General features: G+C 41.7%; 1 protein-coding gene across 1 annotated transcript in view; it reads right to left on the reverse strand.

The window, feature by feature from the left end:
* The window catches only part of AGBL1 (AGBL carboxypeptidase 1), a 336,673-nt gene that overhangs the window by 272,175 nt on the left and 46,480 nt on the right, over window positions 1-18,018 (reverse strand). The window contains exons 10-15 of the mRNA XM_063314373.1: window positions 17,726-17,842; window positions 17,055-17,629; window positions 16,510-16,593; window positions 15,939-16,025; window positions 15,112-15,260; window positions 12,347-12,434 (exon numbers count right to left, since the gene is read on the reverse strand). Of these exons, the coding sequence (XP_063170443.1) occupies window positions 12,347-12,434; window positions 15,112-15,260; window positions 15,939-16,025; window positions 16,510-16,593; window positions 17,055-17,629; window positions 17,726-17,842 (1,100 nt within the window). The remainder of the gene's footprint in view (window positions 1-12,346; window positions 12,435-15,111; window positions 15,261-15,938; window positions 16,026-16,509; window positions 16,594-17,054; window positions 17,630-17,725; window positions 17,843-18,018) is intronic.

Genomic DNA, 18,018 nt, shown 5'->3' on the forward strand with positions numbered 1-18,018 from the left:
GGGAGAAAGAGTAGGGACAGAGTGAATTTTATCACCCAGCCGGGTGGAAAATGAGAGGTTCCTTCTCAACCCAGAGTAGAAGGAAGCGATTAAACTATCTCAAATATTTCGGTGAACAGAACACTGTAAAGCAGAGTACAGATAGTCTCTGGGTATCTCTGCCTCCCACACTCCCTTTCCCAGTTGAGTTCTTTTGTTTCCATTTACCCACAGACAGAAAAGATAAAACTTACACCAGAATTTTCCTTCTATAACCAACTTTTTCTTTCTCCCCTTTTGGCATTTTTTTTTTAAGCAGACACACTTTCAAGGCTGATGGTGAAAGATTTCCCATTAGGTGTGATGAAGAGCTAATTCACGCATTTCGAAGAGACAGTATCATAGCAAATTGCATTCCCGAGTACATTCTAGACAATAATTTCCCCCACCTAGCACCAATTATACCGCTGCTGAAATGTCCTGCTCTGAAGCCCTGTGGATTTTCTCCCTTCCACTTTTTGATTGATACTGTTCTCAGTGCTAGATTAAAATGCAAAAAAATGCAAGAGATACTATTTATATTGTCAAAATGTACATGCCATTGATTTTTCAGATGCATGGTGGTTTTGTTTTATTCAAGGAGTGGGGGTAAATTTCTAAATAATTATGTGGATACAAATGCACCTGTTGGCAAGGGATTCAGAATAATTTTGATTTTCCTTGAAAAGACATTAGTAAGAATCTCTCAGCACAAGTTCATTTTTGGAAGCTATACCGCTTAAAGCTTTCGCCAGTCCCAAAACCAAAATGCAGGGGATGCTTATCATGTTGACAAAATATTTTCCACATGTGCAAAAGCCCCACCCACTGTCTAATACAGGCAACAAGAAAGAAACAAGCTAGGTCTGAGAATGAACATATCAAGCCAGTCTATGTGTGTGCCTTCGAGTCAGTTTTTGACTCCTAGTGACTGCCTGGACAAGTCCTTCAGTCTTCTGGGCAATGTTTTTGGAAGTGGTTTGCCATTGCCTCCTTCCTAGGGTTGAGAGAGAATGACTGGCCCAAGGTCACCCAGTTGGGCTTGTGCCTTAGGCAGGACTAGAACTCACGGTCTCCCAGTTTCTAGCCTGTTTCTAGCCTGATGCCTTAACCACTATTCCTAACTTGCTCTCCAAGCCAATCTAGCTAATATTAAAGACTTGCAATGCAGTCCTGTGTCGTCTTCCTAAAAGTAAGTCCCACTGGGCTATTTTTGGGCAACCAGGACTACATGATTTATTGTTTATTGAGGTTGCCAAGTCCCTCACTTGGAAGCACAGAGATTAAATGGCATTTCCTGAGGAAGCAGGGCAAGGAATGCTGAAATGTTCCACCACCATCACTCATCACTTTTTATTTTCTAGGTTTAAGCTTAGCCAAGGCTTAACACACCAGGAGATTTTTCCCTTCTGAAAATTTCTGGGAGTACCATTTGATATGACCTAGGATCCCTGAATTCTCTTCCTGCTCAGCAGAAATTTGATCTCCTGTCCTAGTCTATGATGTTCCTCAAACTGGTCACCCTCAAAGTGAACAGTAAATGGCCATGAATCCCCACGAAGGCTGGGGATGATGGGGGATGTAATGGAACACTTCTGAAGGGGAAAAGAGTTATTAGACAGAGCCTGAGTGAGAAACACAATATATACACATGCCTTAGGCATGAAAGCCAGCTGGGTGACCTTGGGCTGGTCACTCTCTCTCAGCCCAACTCACCTCACATGGTTGTTGTTGTGGGGAAAATAGGAGGAGGAAGGAGTATTAAGTATGTTCGCCACCTTGAGTTATTCATAAAAAAAATAATAAAGGCGGGATAGTTAATTAATTAATTGATTGATTGATTAAACACAACCAGCAATTTGGTTGCAAATTGCTGACCTCAGTTGAATTTATTTCCATCCTTGGCAGGAAAAAAAAATCAAGAATGTGGGAGCACCTTTGCTGACTAACAAATGCTATTAAAAGGCATAAGCTTTCATGAGCTTTTAATAATGTTTGTTAGCTGGAAAAGGTCTACCACATTCTTGATTTTTTGCCATCACAGACTGACATGGTTCTTCTACAATGTCTTCCAACCTTGGGAAACCCTCCCCTCTGAGGACAAAAAAGTGGTTAGGAAGAAGATAGTCATACAAATAGCCATGCAATTAATATGCAGATGCTGTTCTCAGGGCTACAGAGTCACTTTATAATTGTCAAAGCCCAACGTTAGCTCTTTCTCCTTTGAACGTTCCATCCTCCTCCTATCCCAGCTGGCATAACCTGGTAATTAATAATCATCATAATTATTATTGTTGCTATTATCATCACTTACTGTGCAGATTGTTTTTCATGTTCAAAGTGCTTTACAGACATTATCAAATTACTCCTCCCATCTCCCTTCCCCGGCTAAATTAGCCAAGCCAGAAGCAAAGAGGGTGTTGCCATTTCAAGCAAGAACTCAGCTTAAAGCAACCCAGTCTTAGTGGACTATTGCAGGTGGCAACTCCTAGCTAACCTTGGCTGATCTGGAAAAAGCTAAGCAAAGTCAGGCTTAGTACTTAGGTGGGAGGCCACCTGAAAACCTTCCTGTATGAGAGTCAGCTTTGTCCAATTCAGATGAGCCTTGTTGTAATGGTATGTGAGAACGACCTTGGGAGACAAAGGAAGAGCTGCAGCCTAGACAACTGTCATGAAAAAGGTTTCTCAGCCCACAGAAGGAAAAGAGGTGTGAGAAATGTCTCAGTAGGGACCCTCCCTAGTTTTCTGGAAACTAAAAATAAAGGAGGGAAGAAATACTTTCAGACTTGCAAGATTCTGTTACCATAACCTCACAATAAAGGTAGTGTTAGTACTTATGGCTTGTGCTTGTCTGGAGTACCTCAAAGGCCTGACACCTGTAGAAGCTATAACATATTTCTTTTTATAGACTAATTTTATAAGGATATCCAAGCACTATTTATTTATTTATTTATTTATTTTCTGTCCTGCCTTTATTATTTTTACAAATAACTCAAGGTGGCGAACATACCTAATACTCCTTCTTCCTCCTATTTTCCCCACAACAACCCTGTGATGTGGGTTGGGCTGAGAGAGACGGACTGGCCCAAGGTCACCCAGCTGGCTTTCATGCCTAAGGCGGGACTAGAACTCTCCTACCACACCTGATTGGCTCTTGGGCTGACAGAGGGCGACTGGCCCAAGGTCACCCAGCCAGCTTTCATGCCTAAGGCAGGACTAGAACTCTCAGATTCCTGGTTTCTAGCCTGGCACCTTAACCACTAGACCAAATTGGCTCAAACAGTATATATCCCCATTAATTTTCCAGGCATTCACATTTATTCTATCTTCAATATCTACTGTCAAATAAGGATCATGCAATCTTTTTAAATTATCTAAATATTGTAATCTTGCCTGTAGCAGCTGTATTGAGATGGCTGCTTAGCATTAATATTTCTACTGTAGCTCATAGTTTTGAGTGATTCTGCCATTTTTGTGTTTGCATACTTTTGATCTTAGACTGCAGTAATAAAGAAACTTTAGGCTGAGGGTTAGACTGAATTTTAAAAAAAAATCTGGAAGAAGGCAATGGCAACCCCTTTTTCTATTTTTGCAAGAGCCCAATGTGGACATGTCAACTTGAGAAAAACTTTGCTTTGAACTGGAGTCAATGGTCTGAAAAGGTCAACTTTTCAGAAGCCCTCATCACGCAACATCAGCGATATGACAGGGATGTAAAAGAAATCCATTGATTATGCTAGGAATGGATCAGGCCACCAATCTCTTTTCTGTGGCCCTTGGAAACTATTGCAAACTGGGCACATGGTTTCCCAACCTTCTCAGATGGGATAAACACATGACAACAGCATTGAGAACTCTAAGAGATGTTTCAGTATGAATCTTTTACAGATATCCCAAGAAAGTTGCTAAAGAAGCAACTTCCTAAAATTTCCTCCAAACAAAAATTCTGGGCCCATTCAAACATGACAGTGCCCCACCCACTTTGCCTTCTCTTTCTTCACCCCCACCCCATAGAGGAATATGGAGATAGCTTTGAAGAAAGAATGAACAGTGGTTACATAAACATTAGTTTAGCCCTGAAAGAGGAGGTGGGTGAGAAAGAAACTCAGAATCACCCCACCTTAATTCTCTTTGATATAATGGGAGAGAGAGGAACTCTCTCAGGCTTTCAAGATTCTGTTATCATACCCTATAACAGCAGAGTTCCAATGGTTATTGTGGTGTCCATTTCCTAATCAGTCCTACCTTGAATAGCTGACATCCTCCAACAATAAATGTAGAGAACAGTTGCCCATTTCTGATGGAGTTCAACAGGTCTGAGATGGCATGATCTGTAAAAATGGACTCCAACCCAACCCAGTCAAGCAAGCAAGAATTCACCAGTATTATTCCTCACTCCAAAATTCATGTGAAATAGTAATACTGTAGCCAATGGGGTGTATTGTGGCTAGTTGTGAACCTTGCATATTGAAAACCATATATTAAAGGCAGTCACATTTTAAATATATGTACTAAGAGGATTCCGTCAAATTCAGGAAAAGTTGCACACAAAACAATGTGGATTAGAAAAAAATTGTAGACAGCAATGAATATATTTCTTCCATTGCCTTTTCTTCTTTTATTTTTTATGTTGCCAAAACCATGAAGAAAAGGAATAATATGTGAAAGTCTGTGACACTGACCGGATAAAGGATTCTCCTTGCCTCCCTACCTACAAGAGTTGAGCCAATTCTCAATTCTGAGCTTCCAACTCATTTTCGGAACATCCAAGATGATGCACAAGGGAACTTAAAATCCTCTAGCAAATTCAAAAGGACATGAGTGCTGGAATTCATGGGATCCAGAAGGGAAAGAAGCTTGTATTAAAATTAAATCACAGGAAGATACCTGGAAATATGCCAGCAAGTGGTCAGTGCAGTATGAATTATTTGTGTAAAAATCCCATCCTTTGCCCTCATTTGTGGTTCTCACTTATCCTTCACTTGTCTCTTAGCAAGTGATGTCAGCCATCCATGCTGGCAATCAATTGGTCCCCTTTAACCAGGGAGGAAATTTAAATCAGGAAGGTACATGGCCTTGCTAAACAAAAAAGGCTTGATAGCGAACAGTTCAAAATCCTAGCATGAAAAAAAAAACACTCTAGATATGATGCTTTTGATTCTTCTGTGGTTTGAATGTGGTTACAGTGCTTTTCTTCCAGGGGTTAAACAGGGGTGGGCAATTTCTAATGACTAGAAGCCAAGCTTCTAATTTTTAGTAGATATTTATATTGACCTCTGAGGGTGGCAGGGAATCTTTGTGGTGACATAGTGATGCTGCCATGATGCAAGAGGATCATTTTGATTCTCTTTTAATGGGTTTCATCGGGTGGCTAAAATCACACTACTGAAAATGAATGGGTTTGACACCCAATTTCATAGGCACAATCTGGTGAGGGGCTTGACGGCAGCAACATGGATCTATGGCTGATGACTGTAGTTAAAGAGACTCATTGACAGCAGGGCATTATCTTCAAGGCAATACCCCAAATGCCCCAAAGAGGTTTTATTTCTACTTAGCCAATCTGCTCCCTCAGATCCATACGGAAGAAAAATATTCAATATTTTGAGGAAGGAAAGAACAAAACCCTCAGCTGCCTTGGATTCTTCAAATAGAAGCATGCACAACATGCTTTGAAGCAAAACCAAAAACAGACCTACTCAAACCTCAAAAGGTAAATTTCATTTCCCATAAAGTGGAGGAACCCTGAAAAGCAGTTAGCTTTTTTGCATCCTCTTGCCCCCAGCTTTGTTTTTTTAATGTCTTGCATCAGGAAGGGTACCAAAGAGTCAACAAGCCATCCAAGAAAAAGGGAAGAAGGAAGAAAAAATGGTTACTCAGTGAAATTTCAATTACCGGCCTAGTGTAATGATTGCCTATTCTAAAACAGTATCAGACCCACAGGCAAGATTCAAGGATATCTGATTTATTAAAGAACAGTAAGCAGGATCACAAAGAAAGCTGAGAATGATGAAAGCACGCTAAATTCAAACTAAAAACCCTCAGTGCAAATGAAACCCCTCCCCCTGTAGAATGTACTGAAGTTCACAATCCCAGGTGCTCCTAACGGTTTCTGGTGGTCTGCGGGAAAAGGCCTTGAACAGAGAACATAACCCAAACACATTCCATTGTACTGATTCCATATATAGAGCTTGGTACAAGGTCTCACAGCAGCCCTCCCAAATAGAAACGCGTGTCAGTGCCATGGCATGTGAAACGTTACGATGTATAAACTACATTGAAACAGTGAACATGACACCTAGAAACAAACAAACAAAAAAATCAGCATCCATTTAGCCAAGCCTCAAACCATCCACTTTGCTTCAGCTCAGATGAGGTTACACCAGGCACTGGAAACGACCGATAGAATTCTGTGTTCAGATATTGCTGCACGTCTCCAGTGCTGCCCCAGTACAAACAGTTGCCAGGAGAGCACACAGCAAATTAGATCATTTTATAAAGGCTATCATGATACCTCTGTTTTCAGGCAGTGAAGTCCCTTCATGCAAGTGTCCGTCACTTGGCACAGGGGGAGTAAAAGTGAGTGGTGCTGTCAGCAAGACCTCTTCTGACAGAAACATTTCTAATAATCTCAGTAACATAAAAATCTCAGCCTGGAGAGGAGAAAGGAAGACGACACATGACCAGAGCTGTGGCTGTCACATCTGTCTTTGTGAGTGAACTGTCCCTGCCTGTCCAGGCAGAGCAAGATGGACGTGAGTAGTGATTAGACTGTATGCACTACACAGACTAACACAGCATACAGAAGAGAATGCTGGCTTATTTTAGAGGTTCTCCCATCACAAACAAAGCACGCACTAACCACAGAGGCTGTCTGCTGGGTCTCTGCCATGAATCTCTGCACCAGACCCAGTCTCCTTCTAATTTTCTGCTGGGGAAAAGCGGGGAAAATCTGCTTCAGCTCTATGCTGAGAGTGATGGGCTCACTCCAAATTCAAGGATGCAGCAGGAATAACCTTCTTCAAAGCTGGTTGCATCTCAGGATGGGTCTCTGCTTTAAGCTGACCTAGCTCTGGACCTGTATGTCTGCACTATGTGTGACCCAATCATTCAATCTCTTTAGTTGCAAAGACACAACAGTGCTAGCTGGTACTAAAAACAATCACCTCCCAAAATCATCAGAAATGCCTCAACCAGAAAATTGTCCATCTATATCAGTAGTGTCTATATTGATTGATAGTAGCTGTGCAGAGTTTCAGGCAGGAGTCTGTTGCAGCTGGAGTCCAAACCTAGGGCCTTTAGCATGCAAAGTATATGGTCTCCCACTGGCAGAAAGTGTATGTTCTCCCAGGCTGCCTTACAGTCTAGAGGGTTCCTGATTCAATAATATACAGCAGTGCCAAAGGAGGACTATGAAAACAGTGCACTCCTGGGTTTGTACTTTAAAAAGAAAGCTTACTTATGGTAAGCTAGCTAGCTAGCCAGCTTGATTGCTTGCTTACTTACTTACGGGGCACCATCTGAAAATGTTCTACAAAGTTGACCTCAGGAATAACAAATAGTACAACAATCATCCCAGCAAGGGGGTCCACACATTATGCAAACATATGCAAACATTCCTACTAGAATACATAACTGTATAAAGTTTCTGGATTGATTAAAGCATTGTGTGATTATGCTTCAGGTTATGACATTAGACATTCACCTCTGATAGGATATGTCTCAAGCTATTGCTGCAAGTTAAATGTGGTTAATCAACTAAAAGGTCATAATTAAAAAAAACATAAGGAAAGGGTAGAATAAAGGTGGGGGACACAGAAGTTTCTTCCAATCTGGATTGAATCCTTTTATGAAACTCCCCTGATGAGACCTATGTCATTCCCCCACCCCAAATCCCAGGACTAATTTTTTATTTCACTTTGTATTCCATGGCAAGCTTCTGGTTTCCATGTTTATAATTCCCCAACTATCTGATCCACTCGATAGGGCAACAGTACAGTCAACAAAGATACTAAGTAGTGATGGTAAAAAATAAAGAGTTCTTTGAGTTGAGCTCAAGTGCTAGTGACTACATCAATGTATTTCTTGTAGTTTTGTTGGCAGTGATACAGAAGTGGTTTGCCCTTAACTCCTTCTGGATCAGATTTCCCCAACTTCCTACTGTAGCCTACAGCCTTGGCATTCCCATCCGAGTTCTAACCAATGACTCTGCTTTTTCCAAGGTCAGCCAAGGTTGTCTAGATGCTGCCACTTGAACTACAGCAAATGAAGGTTAGAGAGGACATTATGAAACCACAACCATTTGATAACTTTGCATCTAATATCTGTGTTGAGGCTGAAGGGCACCCTGTTTTTCTAACTCTTGTTCCAGGATGGAGGAAGCTTGCTGTATAAATCCTCCCTTTTCTCTCCCATGGATTTCTCCAGAAATAACAAATTTTAATTAAATTATTATTCAGATTATAATGATCCTAGTCCAAGAGCCCAGTTATATTTTGTTTGTAGCAATATTTTGCAAAAGCGCCATGCACAGTGATTTAGCACGTGCCACCTTCATGGATTTCAGAGCACCATCTTCGTCTTCAGCTGTGCATCTTAAAATATCCTAATTATGTATCACACTGAGGTATTCAAAGTGCTTTACATTATCCTAGCAATCTTCATAGAAAAGTGTAGTATGATTAGATCAGAATTAATACCTCCATGTTACAAAAAGAGGAAGGAATGCATGGTTGAGAGATACCGACTGGGTTCAGACATCATGCTAATGGCATCTCCTCCTCTCACTTTTCTTCCTGATGTTGTGTCTTCTCTCCCTCTCCATGCAGACTATTGCAGATTGTTTCTAGCAGAAGACTGGACTGATAGCTTGCAGTGAGCTTCTGATATCAGGTCACTCTCTGCATAAAATTAGGTCAAGGACCATACATCTCAAGCTGATGGTTGTCCTCCCTGTCCTACACCCCTTTTTCTAGTTAATTTCCAGAAGGCTCTTCAGGAATAAATGTTGGAACTTCAATATTCAGCCACTCCATAGGGATTTACCTCTAGACTTGAGGAAGAAGAGGAAGAGATAAATTGGTCACTCAGACTAGGGAAAGTAAAATGCCTAGAAAGGAGATTCAGCCATGCCTTGATCTTGTCCTTTAAAAGGGGGCAGTGAATATTTGGGATAGGCTTTCAAAGTTCTGCTATTAGATCCTGCAACAATAAGGTAGCATTCCTAGAGTCTGTTCTTGACATTTGTGGTGGTGGTGGGGGCTTTGAGTCAGTGTTGACTCCAGGTGACTGCCTGGGCAAGTCCCTGCAGTTTTCTTGGCAAGATTTCAGAAGTGGTTTGCCATTGCCCCCTTCCTAGGGCTGAGAGAGGGGGACTGGCCCAAGGTCACCCAGCTGGATTTGTGCCTAAGGAAGGACTAGAACTCACAGTCTCCCGGTTTCTAGGCCAGTGCCTTAACCACTACACCAAATTACTAGCCTATCTCAAAGGGCTGAAGCCACTTCCGTTCTTTGATGTAGGATGCACAAAAAATCAACTCTTAGTGTGGATTAGAAGAGATGCTTCCCCTCAAGGAAAACTCCAACAAATGGGAGTATCTGAAATGTCAAGATACTGAGGTGGATGGATGGACTTCAAATAAAAAAAAGGGGGTGGATTATAGGTGGTATCATTTTGACCCTATAAGTAATACTAGCTATAACCTTCAGAAATAAACTTCCAAGAAATACTACAGTATAAGGAGAACAATAGATTAGAGGTGCCAAGCAGATTTTGGAACAAGTAACATTCAGGGGTGTAAATTCAATGACAGATTTGTAGCTTTTCAGAGCACTTTGGCATCAAATCCACTATACTGCCCATCCAGAGAAAATGCAATGGGGAGAACCCCACTCCATCATCTGCAACCAGGTTACAATTAAGAACTTAATTGTACTTCCATAATTTAATTGCACCAGTCAGCGGCTATTTAACCATGACATAGTAACAGCCTTCTTAATGCTATTATGGCAGCAATCAGCCTCCCTATGCTAGCATCTGTTTACAGACCTGCCACTGTAGAGGAAGCTGTTCCTGCTGAGAGTAGCTGGAAATAACAGAATCAGGCAAGGGCCAAAGAGGGTTACTTAACTGACTAGGTTGCTAGATAGCTCAGAAAGAAGAGAACACACTGAGGAAAGCATAACTTCCCCCACCCCAGAAAAGAGTCACATATAACAAGGGAGATTAACTGTGCCCCAAGCATATGCTGAATAAAAGAAACAAATCAAGCACATTTTAATAGAGTAGACTGTTACCAGGCACCTACTAAACACAGTGATTTCCAATGCTTCAGAATACCAATAGCAAAAGTACAGAGCCCCTCACACCCCGAGGTATAATCCTTAGCTATAATCTTTACCCAATTTGATACTTTCATTTAAAAATCAGAGCTTGCTTTTTTTCCCCCTTAATCTGTTTTTTTGTGCCCTGTCTTTTATACTGTATGCTTATAGGCAGGAGGGGCTTATAGGCCTTCCCTTCGCCCTCCTTCACTTTATATAAACTGCTCTGGAAGACTTTGAAGCCAAAAATGGGATTTAAGGGCTTTTGATCAATAAACAAACAAAACATCCTTAAATAGGAGGCTTTCATGTTGATGAGTGCTTTTTAGGAAGAGGACCATTTGCAGAACTTTCAAGGCAGAAGGTTATTAATTAGCAACATTTTTTTTTTAATCCGTTCAATCATGTCCGATTCTCAGAGACTGCCTGGACAAGTCCCTGCAGTTTTCTTGGCAAGGCTTTTATTTGTTTGTTTGTTTGTTTTATAAATTTATTCACCACCCATCTCTCCCCTACAGGGGGACTTTTCAGAAGTGGTTTGCCCTTGCCTCCTTCCTAGGGCTGAGAGAGAGGGACTGGCCCAAGGTCACCCAGCTGGCTTTGTGCCTAAGGCAGGACTAGAACTCACAGTCTCCTGGTTTCTAGCCTGATGCCTTAATCTCTATACCAAACTGGCTCTAAGTAGCAACAATGTGAAAAGATGAAAGCTCCCCTGTGCAAGCACCGAGTCATGTCTGACCCTTTCACAACACTTTCTTGGCAGACTATAGAGTGGGGTGGTTTGCCATTGCCTTCCCCAGTCGTCACCTTCCCCAGCAAGCTGGGTGCTCATTTTACCAACCTTGGAAGGATGGAAGGCTGAGTCGACCTGAGCCAGCTACCCGAGAGGGAATCCAGCTTCCGCTGGGATCGAACTCAGGTTGCGGGGAGAGTTTCAGTTGCAATACTGCCACCTACCACTCTGCGCCACAGGAGGCTCTAATTAGTAACAATAGTTCTGTTTTAAAATATACGTTAGAAATCATAGATATGACTATGCAAAAGTATCAATGAGTATTAGCATGGATAGATATATTACAGCTTGAAATGTGGAGATCCATGGCTGTTATTAACAAGTAAGCTTTCTCCCATCCCTATATATAGAAAGCTTCCAGGGGTGTCTGAGATCATTTTCTTATTTAGCCAAATATTTTCATTCAATAATTTTGCTTAGTGTTAATTTTATAGCAAGCCAAAGTGGGAGAAATGCTTCTTATCCATGCAAAGGATGAGAAGGCAAGAATGACCTCACCACTCAGAGGAGTTTGCACCTTGTTCCTTTGCATGAGTCACAGTTTTGTGGCTGTGGAAAGATCTAGGTGAGTGGCTTATGGAGAGATGCTCAGAAAGTCTTCAGTGAAGGTGGGTAGCCTTACAGAACCTTTCCTCTAGAATTGGATCCATGGTAGAAATACTCACCCAGTAAAGACTGGAAACAATCAATGGGAAAAAGCTCTCACTGTGTCAAACAACCTCTCTGTCTTTGAAAGGGTTAACAGTGTAAGGCATGTGGAAAGAAGAGAAAACCCCTTGGGGTGGGGGGATTGCAGAGCAGGAAAAGAATGTGTAGAATATTATGGGGGGAAATGCTTTTTCATTGTTAGTATGCATTGCAGGCATGAGCTATGCACCCCATTCTGCATCCTTTAGCATACACACAAACACACCAATCCTAAAATCCTTTGCTACATGTTTGCAAAGCATGTTTGGGGGCTTTTAGTTTGGAGGATTCCTGGGAAATTGCAAAACTACTTTCCTGAACCTGGGGCCTTTCAGATGTTTGGGAACTAGAATCTCCAGAGTGTTGGGTTGTTGGTCCCAACACATCACCCATTGTTCCTGAAAGCCCTAAAATATGTATGCATACAATGGAGTAAGTAAGTGCTGATAGGCAGATGTTAATGGAATAACTATAATTAGCAGGAAGCTCAAATGCCACACAGGAAGAGGAGTAGCAGACACTTACTTGTAATAACAGATATCATAGCCCACCCGAATCCAGTGAGGTCTGCCCTGCAGAGCTTCCTTCACTGAATACATGACTGGTTGCATACCTACACAAAAAAAAGGAGTTGTGGGGAGGACATATGATATGATTTCCACTGCAGTGGGATGGGAATAGCTGTTTTACTTATGGCACTTATAGGGATGAAGACAGAAATAATATTTTTTATACAACAAGAACTTTCTGATGCACCTCCACTGCTGATATTCTGAACATACCCTTTTGTTCTGCAAGTTCAAAGCAAAACCTGATGGTGCCAAACCTAGATTGGCTGACCTCCTCTGATGTCATCAATTTTTTTTTCCAGCCAGACCTCCAGATAGTTTTGCATTGGGGAGAAATGAAAAACAGTTGTATAATACATTTTGATGGCTGAGCTGATATTTGATTTGTTCTATGCATCAGTTATTCAACCTGTACAACTGGAACTGCCCCACAGTCAAGAGATGTGTGAGGCTGCAAGTCCTCCTTTCATATTATTTCTGTTTTCAACTTTCCCTAAACACAAGCCACGACCATTTCTCTGCTTGATATACATCAAAGTACATGTTACTGGAGCTCTGTGTTGAAGTCCCAAATTACATTGTTTTTATATAAATGCCATCCCCAGTTCTGACCTCATTCTATTAACTAGGAAAGTCTCATGAGAGGATAACTGCCTTGCACAAGACTTCCAATCATACAGAAGACAGTAAGCACATTTGGCTGAATAAAACTGCAAGCTCTTTTCAGATTTCAGAAGTCAATTATGTGTCCAATGCACACATTTCTGCATCTCTCCCATCCTTCCAATTTTATAATTTTGTACATTCTGTCCTTTAGGATCTGGGGACAGAAAGGGCAACACTAATTCTCACAGATAATTCTCACTGCTGTCTGCAAATTAAAAGATCCAGGAATCCACAATGAAAATTGGATGGGTTTGACAACAAGCTCAGTTTGTAATTTAGGCAGGTTATATTACTGAAGTAAGTATTAAGGTTTCCATTGCAATAAAATTGATGTTATGCGGTTTCAGAGTTCCATTGCAATTGATTGCATTGTCTTTCAGAAGCCTCATTCTTAGCAGTTAAGACCAAGTTTCCAACTGACGAAACAGCCTTGCTGTACTGACAAATGCTACAAGGTTTTCTTTTTTGTCTTTTATGAGCCAGAAAGAGGAGGACCGAGAAATGAAGCAGTGGGACATATAGGAGCAAGAAAGGGATTCGTGTTTCTTTCCAGATCCTGTCTCCTGACTCTAGAGAAGAAACCCCCAAATAAATTATTTTTCAGCATTTCCGGTTGCCTATATTCCTCCCATTCCTTTATTGTGCACCTTTGCTAAAATGGCAGATTTTGTTCACCTGCATTTTAATGCAGCAGAAGTAACAACAACAAGTGATCCAACAGGGCTCTGCTCTCAAGGTGCTTACAGTCTGAGGGAGGGAGGGAGGGAACTTATTTTTACTTTCCTGTAATTAGCATGACTTACAGGTAGTTCTCAGAATGTCATGTTACAGTTGGTAGACATACTGCACTTTTCCTCAAACATCTTCTAAATTACCATCCTGAAATAAGTATGGTCCACTGCTCCTAACCTGTTTCTCACGACTTCCTACGACCCATCCATATCCTCCCTGCTCATGCGATTCTTAAAGAGGAGGAACAAAAACCGAGGGAAAATGAGGCATAAGGAGGAGGGTCCCATGGCCTCAACTTCCATTTCTTCATCACTCAGCTCCAAATATGTTTAAATGGCACATTTGGAAGTAGTCATTCTGAAAATCAGGGATCTAGAATTTGAGGTCCCAGGACCAAATGTGGCTCCAGGGGTCCCTCTAAAAATTGGCTCTCAAGGAGCATTTATATTAACTCTAGTTCCTTAATTTAATTTCAGTTAAATTGTATTTAAATTAAGCCACATGAAGTTTTTTTTTTTGCCTCCTTCCCAGTGTGGCCAAGTACAGCCCATGCCCTGAAAAAAGTTGTGAATTCCTGGTTTAAATGAACTAATCTAGAAGACAGAACCATCCTCTTAGTCAAATCCAAGTGAAGGTCAGGCTGCACTTTCTATGTGCAGCCTCCCTTTCTATGCCTCCCTTGTTATTGATATTTCAGACGTGTGAGGACATGAGTCTTCTGACTGCTTCTTTTACTTTGACTTCTATTGTATCCATGGTCAAGTCCCTGCAGTTTTCACAGCAACATTTTCCCAGTTTCTAGCCTGGTGCCTTTAACGGCTACACCAAACTGGCTCCCTTTTGCTTCTCTGACTTTGCATATATTGGATTAAGCATGTAGATAATAGGTAAGGTAAAAAAGACCATCTGAACCACCCATTGGTGTCTTCCATAATTATTCACAAGTACTGATTCGCTCCAACTCCACAAACATGCTTTCCGCATTGTCTAACTTCCATTTTCTCTCTCTGTCCTGAGTTGCCTTGTGGCCACAGAAAGAAAAGCAGATACTATTCCATTTATTCTGTCAAAGGAGTTTTTGTTGTTGTTGTTGTTTTCTAATTAATCACTTAGATGTCAAGGTTACCTGGACAAGGAGGGAAGGGGCTACACTTCTATGGAACCAGACACCAGTATGGAAACCATCTCAGCACACAGTAAGAAAGGTAAAATACAAGAGCTCTGGAAGACTCAAGTTTTAGGGCTCATTCATCTGACTTTCCCAAGAAAGGGCCTAACCATGGACAGTGGGCCCAACCCCTCCCTCAGTGTGAGGACTCTTACCAAAATTAAACTGGCTGTTTGGCTTGTCACAGTTGATAACATTGAAGCGGTATGGGATGGAAGACTTCATGGCACTGACCTCAAAGTAGAACCACTGATGGTATTGGGAGCCATTGATGTCAGGGTTGAGGATCAAATCATATTCATACCTGGATCCCAAAACACAACAACAGAGCTTCAAAACATCCATGAGATGCAAAACAGGTTCATCTGAGAGCACTAACTGGCAGAATCCATGGAGTGTTAAACCACATTTTATTGTCATGACACAAAGCTAGCCATGGAGGACAGTAGTAATGTAGAAGCCTAGTCAATTGGCATCTGCTGAAGCAGGCCATTGGACCAGGGAAGAGAGGAGAAAGAGAACACTAGGCATGAACTTGAGGTACTACAGGACTGTGTCATCTGTTTATGTAAGCTGATTGGCCAGCACTAGAATTAAGATATATGGTGGTCTCAGCTCAGTGGTTGGATCTCCAAACCACTGCATTTCCACATAGGGCCAGGCAAACACCTGCAGCTGCCAGTCATTTGTCTGTCTCCTGAACCAGTACTTTGACTTGCGAGTGAGAACAATCAATTCAGTAATTTAGTAACCATAATTTATTGTGTCATTTCCATCTTCTGAAAACAACATGAAAGTATTCCCCTACTAACATGATGGATTTTCAAAAAGTTAAATATTATGGTTTATATTTTCCCCTCCTATATAATGCTGGCAAATCATAAGTATCTGTTTTCCTTCCATCATAGTCTCCAAGCCTCATCTTTCCCAAAATGGCCTTGAACTCCTCACATACAATGCTGGGCCTATTTGCAGTACTTACTCCCGCACTTGGATGGCTTTGCGGAGATTCCCAGATTCGAATCTGGAAAAGAACTTTAAGCAGTTCGGTTCATCTGAATGTAAAGAACTGAAACAAAAGGCAACAAGATTAGTGCAAAGCTGACTGAGAAACAGCTACACCTGTTACCCACTGAAGAAATTAACAGAAAGCAGTGGGAATCACAGAGTCATTCATAATAATTAGGATTCCCCATAGGTTTCTAATTGCATTTACATCCTGCCTTTTCACTGGGAGAACAAGATGACTTATATAAGGATCACAGTGCAGTTTAGCTCTACATCTATAATCCCGCGAGGAAGTTTGGGCTGATAGAAAATTATTCCTCAAACTATCAGCAAGCTTTTCGTACAAATTGGTACTTGAACCTAGATTCCTCCAGTTCAGATCCAACAATGGTATCACTACTCTATCCTAGCTTTATTTGTCTTTCTCCTGTCTCCAACAGGGACCCTCCAGGGCAGATTTTATGGATGTGCAGAGGGGGAGGAAGAGACTCCATTACTTGTCAACTCTCAATAACCATGTCCTAAACTAACAAAAATACACTTACCCAGAACTGTCTAAATCAAAGACAACTCGCTTGATTATATCTGCTGGTTGGACCACACGGCGGATGTCTTCAAATATTTTGGCCCTGTGGCAAGGAAAAAAGAGTTGATCTGGAGGTTAATAGATACCCAGAAGGACACCTCTGTGTTGGGATTCCTTCTTTTAGAATATCTCATCTCTTTCTTTCACTCAAGGTCCTGTAAAACATGGGGGAACCATGTTGCAGCATGAAGCGGTCCTATGCAGACAATCATGTCCTATGCCAGAACACTCCAATCCATCTCCCAACTGTAGATCTGCTCCCACCACTATAAACAGCCTACTGAGGCACTCCTTATTGGGCTGTGGGGAGATGTCTTCCCCAAAGGTAGCATAGTGATATCTGTTTTTCCCATGGCTCCAAAACTGGCTATACCTCCCTTGGCACACATCACCTCAATATATAATTAGTGAGAGTGTAATCAATATTTCTGCCTCTGACACCTTGCTCTCTTCCTATCCCTGTTTCTTCACAGCATGGTTAGACGTGAAGGGAGAGAAACTTACTTTTGGATACCACATCTCCTTTGCTGTAAAGGCTGGCTGTAAGGAGGGGGTTGATGACCCCAGAGATCTGGGAATGCCAATACTCTGTACTCTGGAATGGATCGGGTGCAGCTAGCCCTTGTCATAAAGAACCAGGGATTGTGAAAAGGGATATTCCTGGGATGCCTTTCCAAAAGCTTTGTGACCACTTCAGAAGCTTCCATGCTCTCCTGGCAGCCAGGCCTACAGGACTTCATATGCTGGGACTGGGACATCTGCCTGTTCTGTAATTCTTCTTGGGCTATATGACCCTTACTGGAGAGGGTGCCTTCTCTGAAAGAAGTCACCAAAGGCTCTGATTCACCAAGAGTTCTTTTTCCAAGTTCTTGAGGTTTCTCTTTTCTTTCCTCTCTGTGTACTGTCTTTTCTGAAGCCCTTTGGGTCTGCTTTTCTTCTTCTATACTTTGGTCCCCTTCTCTACATTTGAGCAGGTGCTTCAGGGAAGTAGCACATGGAATGACATGGAGGCAGGAAAGTGTCAAGGTTCCAGGGATGTCCTCAGAACTCAGCTCATCTTCAGACTCCAATTCCTTCTCCTTCACAATAGGAGAAAAACAATCAACCAGTATGGATCATTGCATACAGCAGCTTTCTGGATGGATTGGAAAATCAGAGCCCCAGAAGGATCTCACCTGAAAGTTATATTGAAGTTCAGGACACATGACCTTATATTGCTTCAGTTCCGATTCTGGCCGGTCAAGCTCTGGCCTAGATAGGAGCTTGTCAATATCCTTCTCTAGATCATCATCCTTTCAAGATAAGAGCCAGTATGAAAAGTATGAAAGGAATCCTCTCTTTGGATTTTGGCTGAAGCCTACTCCCATTATATTCCATATTCTACCACCAGAACCAGTACAACATGGTAAGGAACACAACAGGATATTTCTGAACGACAACTCCCAACATCCTTGACTATGGGCCATGC

The sequence above is a fragment of the Candoia aspera genome, chromosome 13 (genome assembly GCF_035149785.1).
Source record: "Candoia aspera isolate rCanAsp1 chromosome 13, rCanAsp1.hap2, whole genome shotgun sequence".
NCBI lineage: Eukaryota > Metazoa > Chordata > Lepidosauria > Squamata > Boidae > Candoia > Candoia aspera.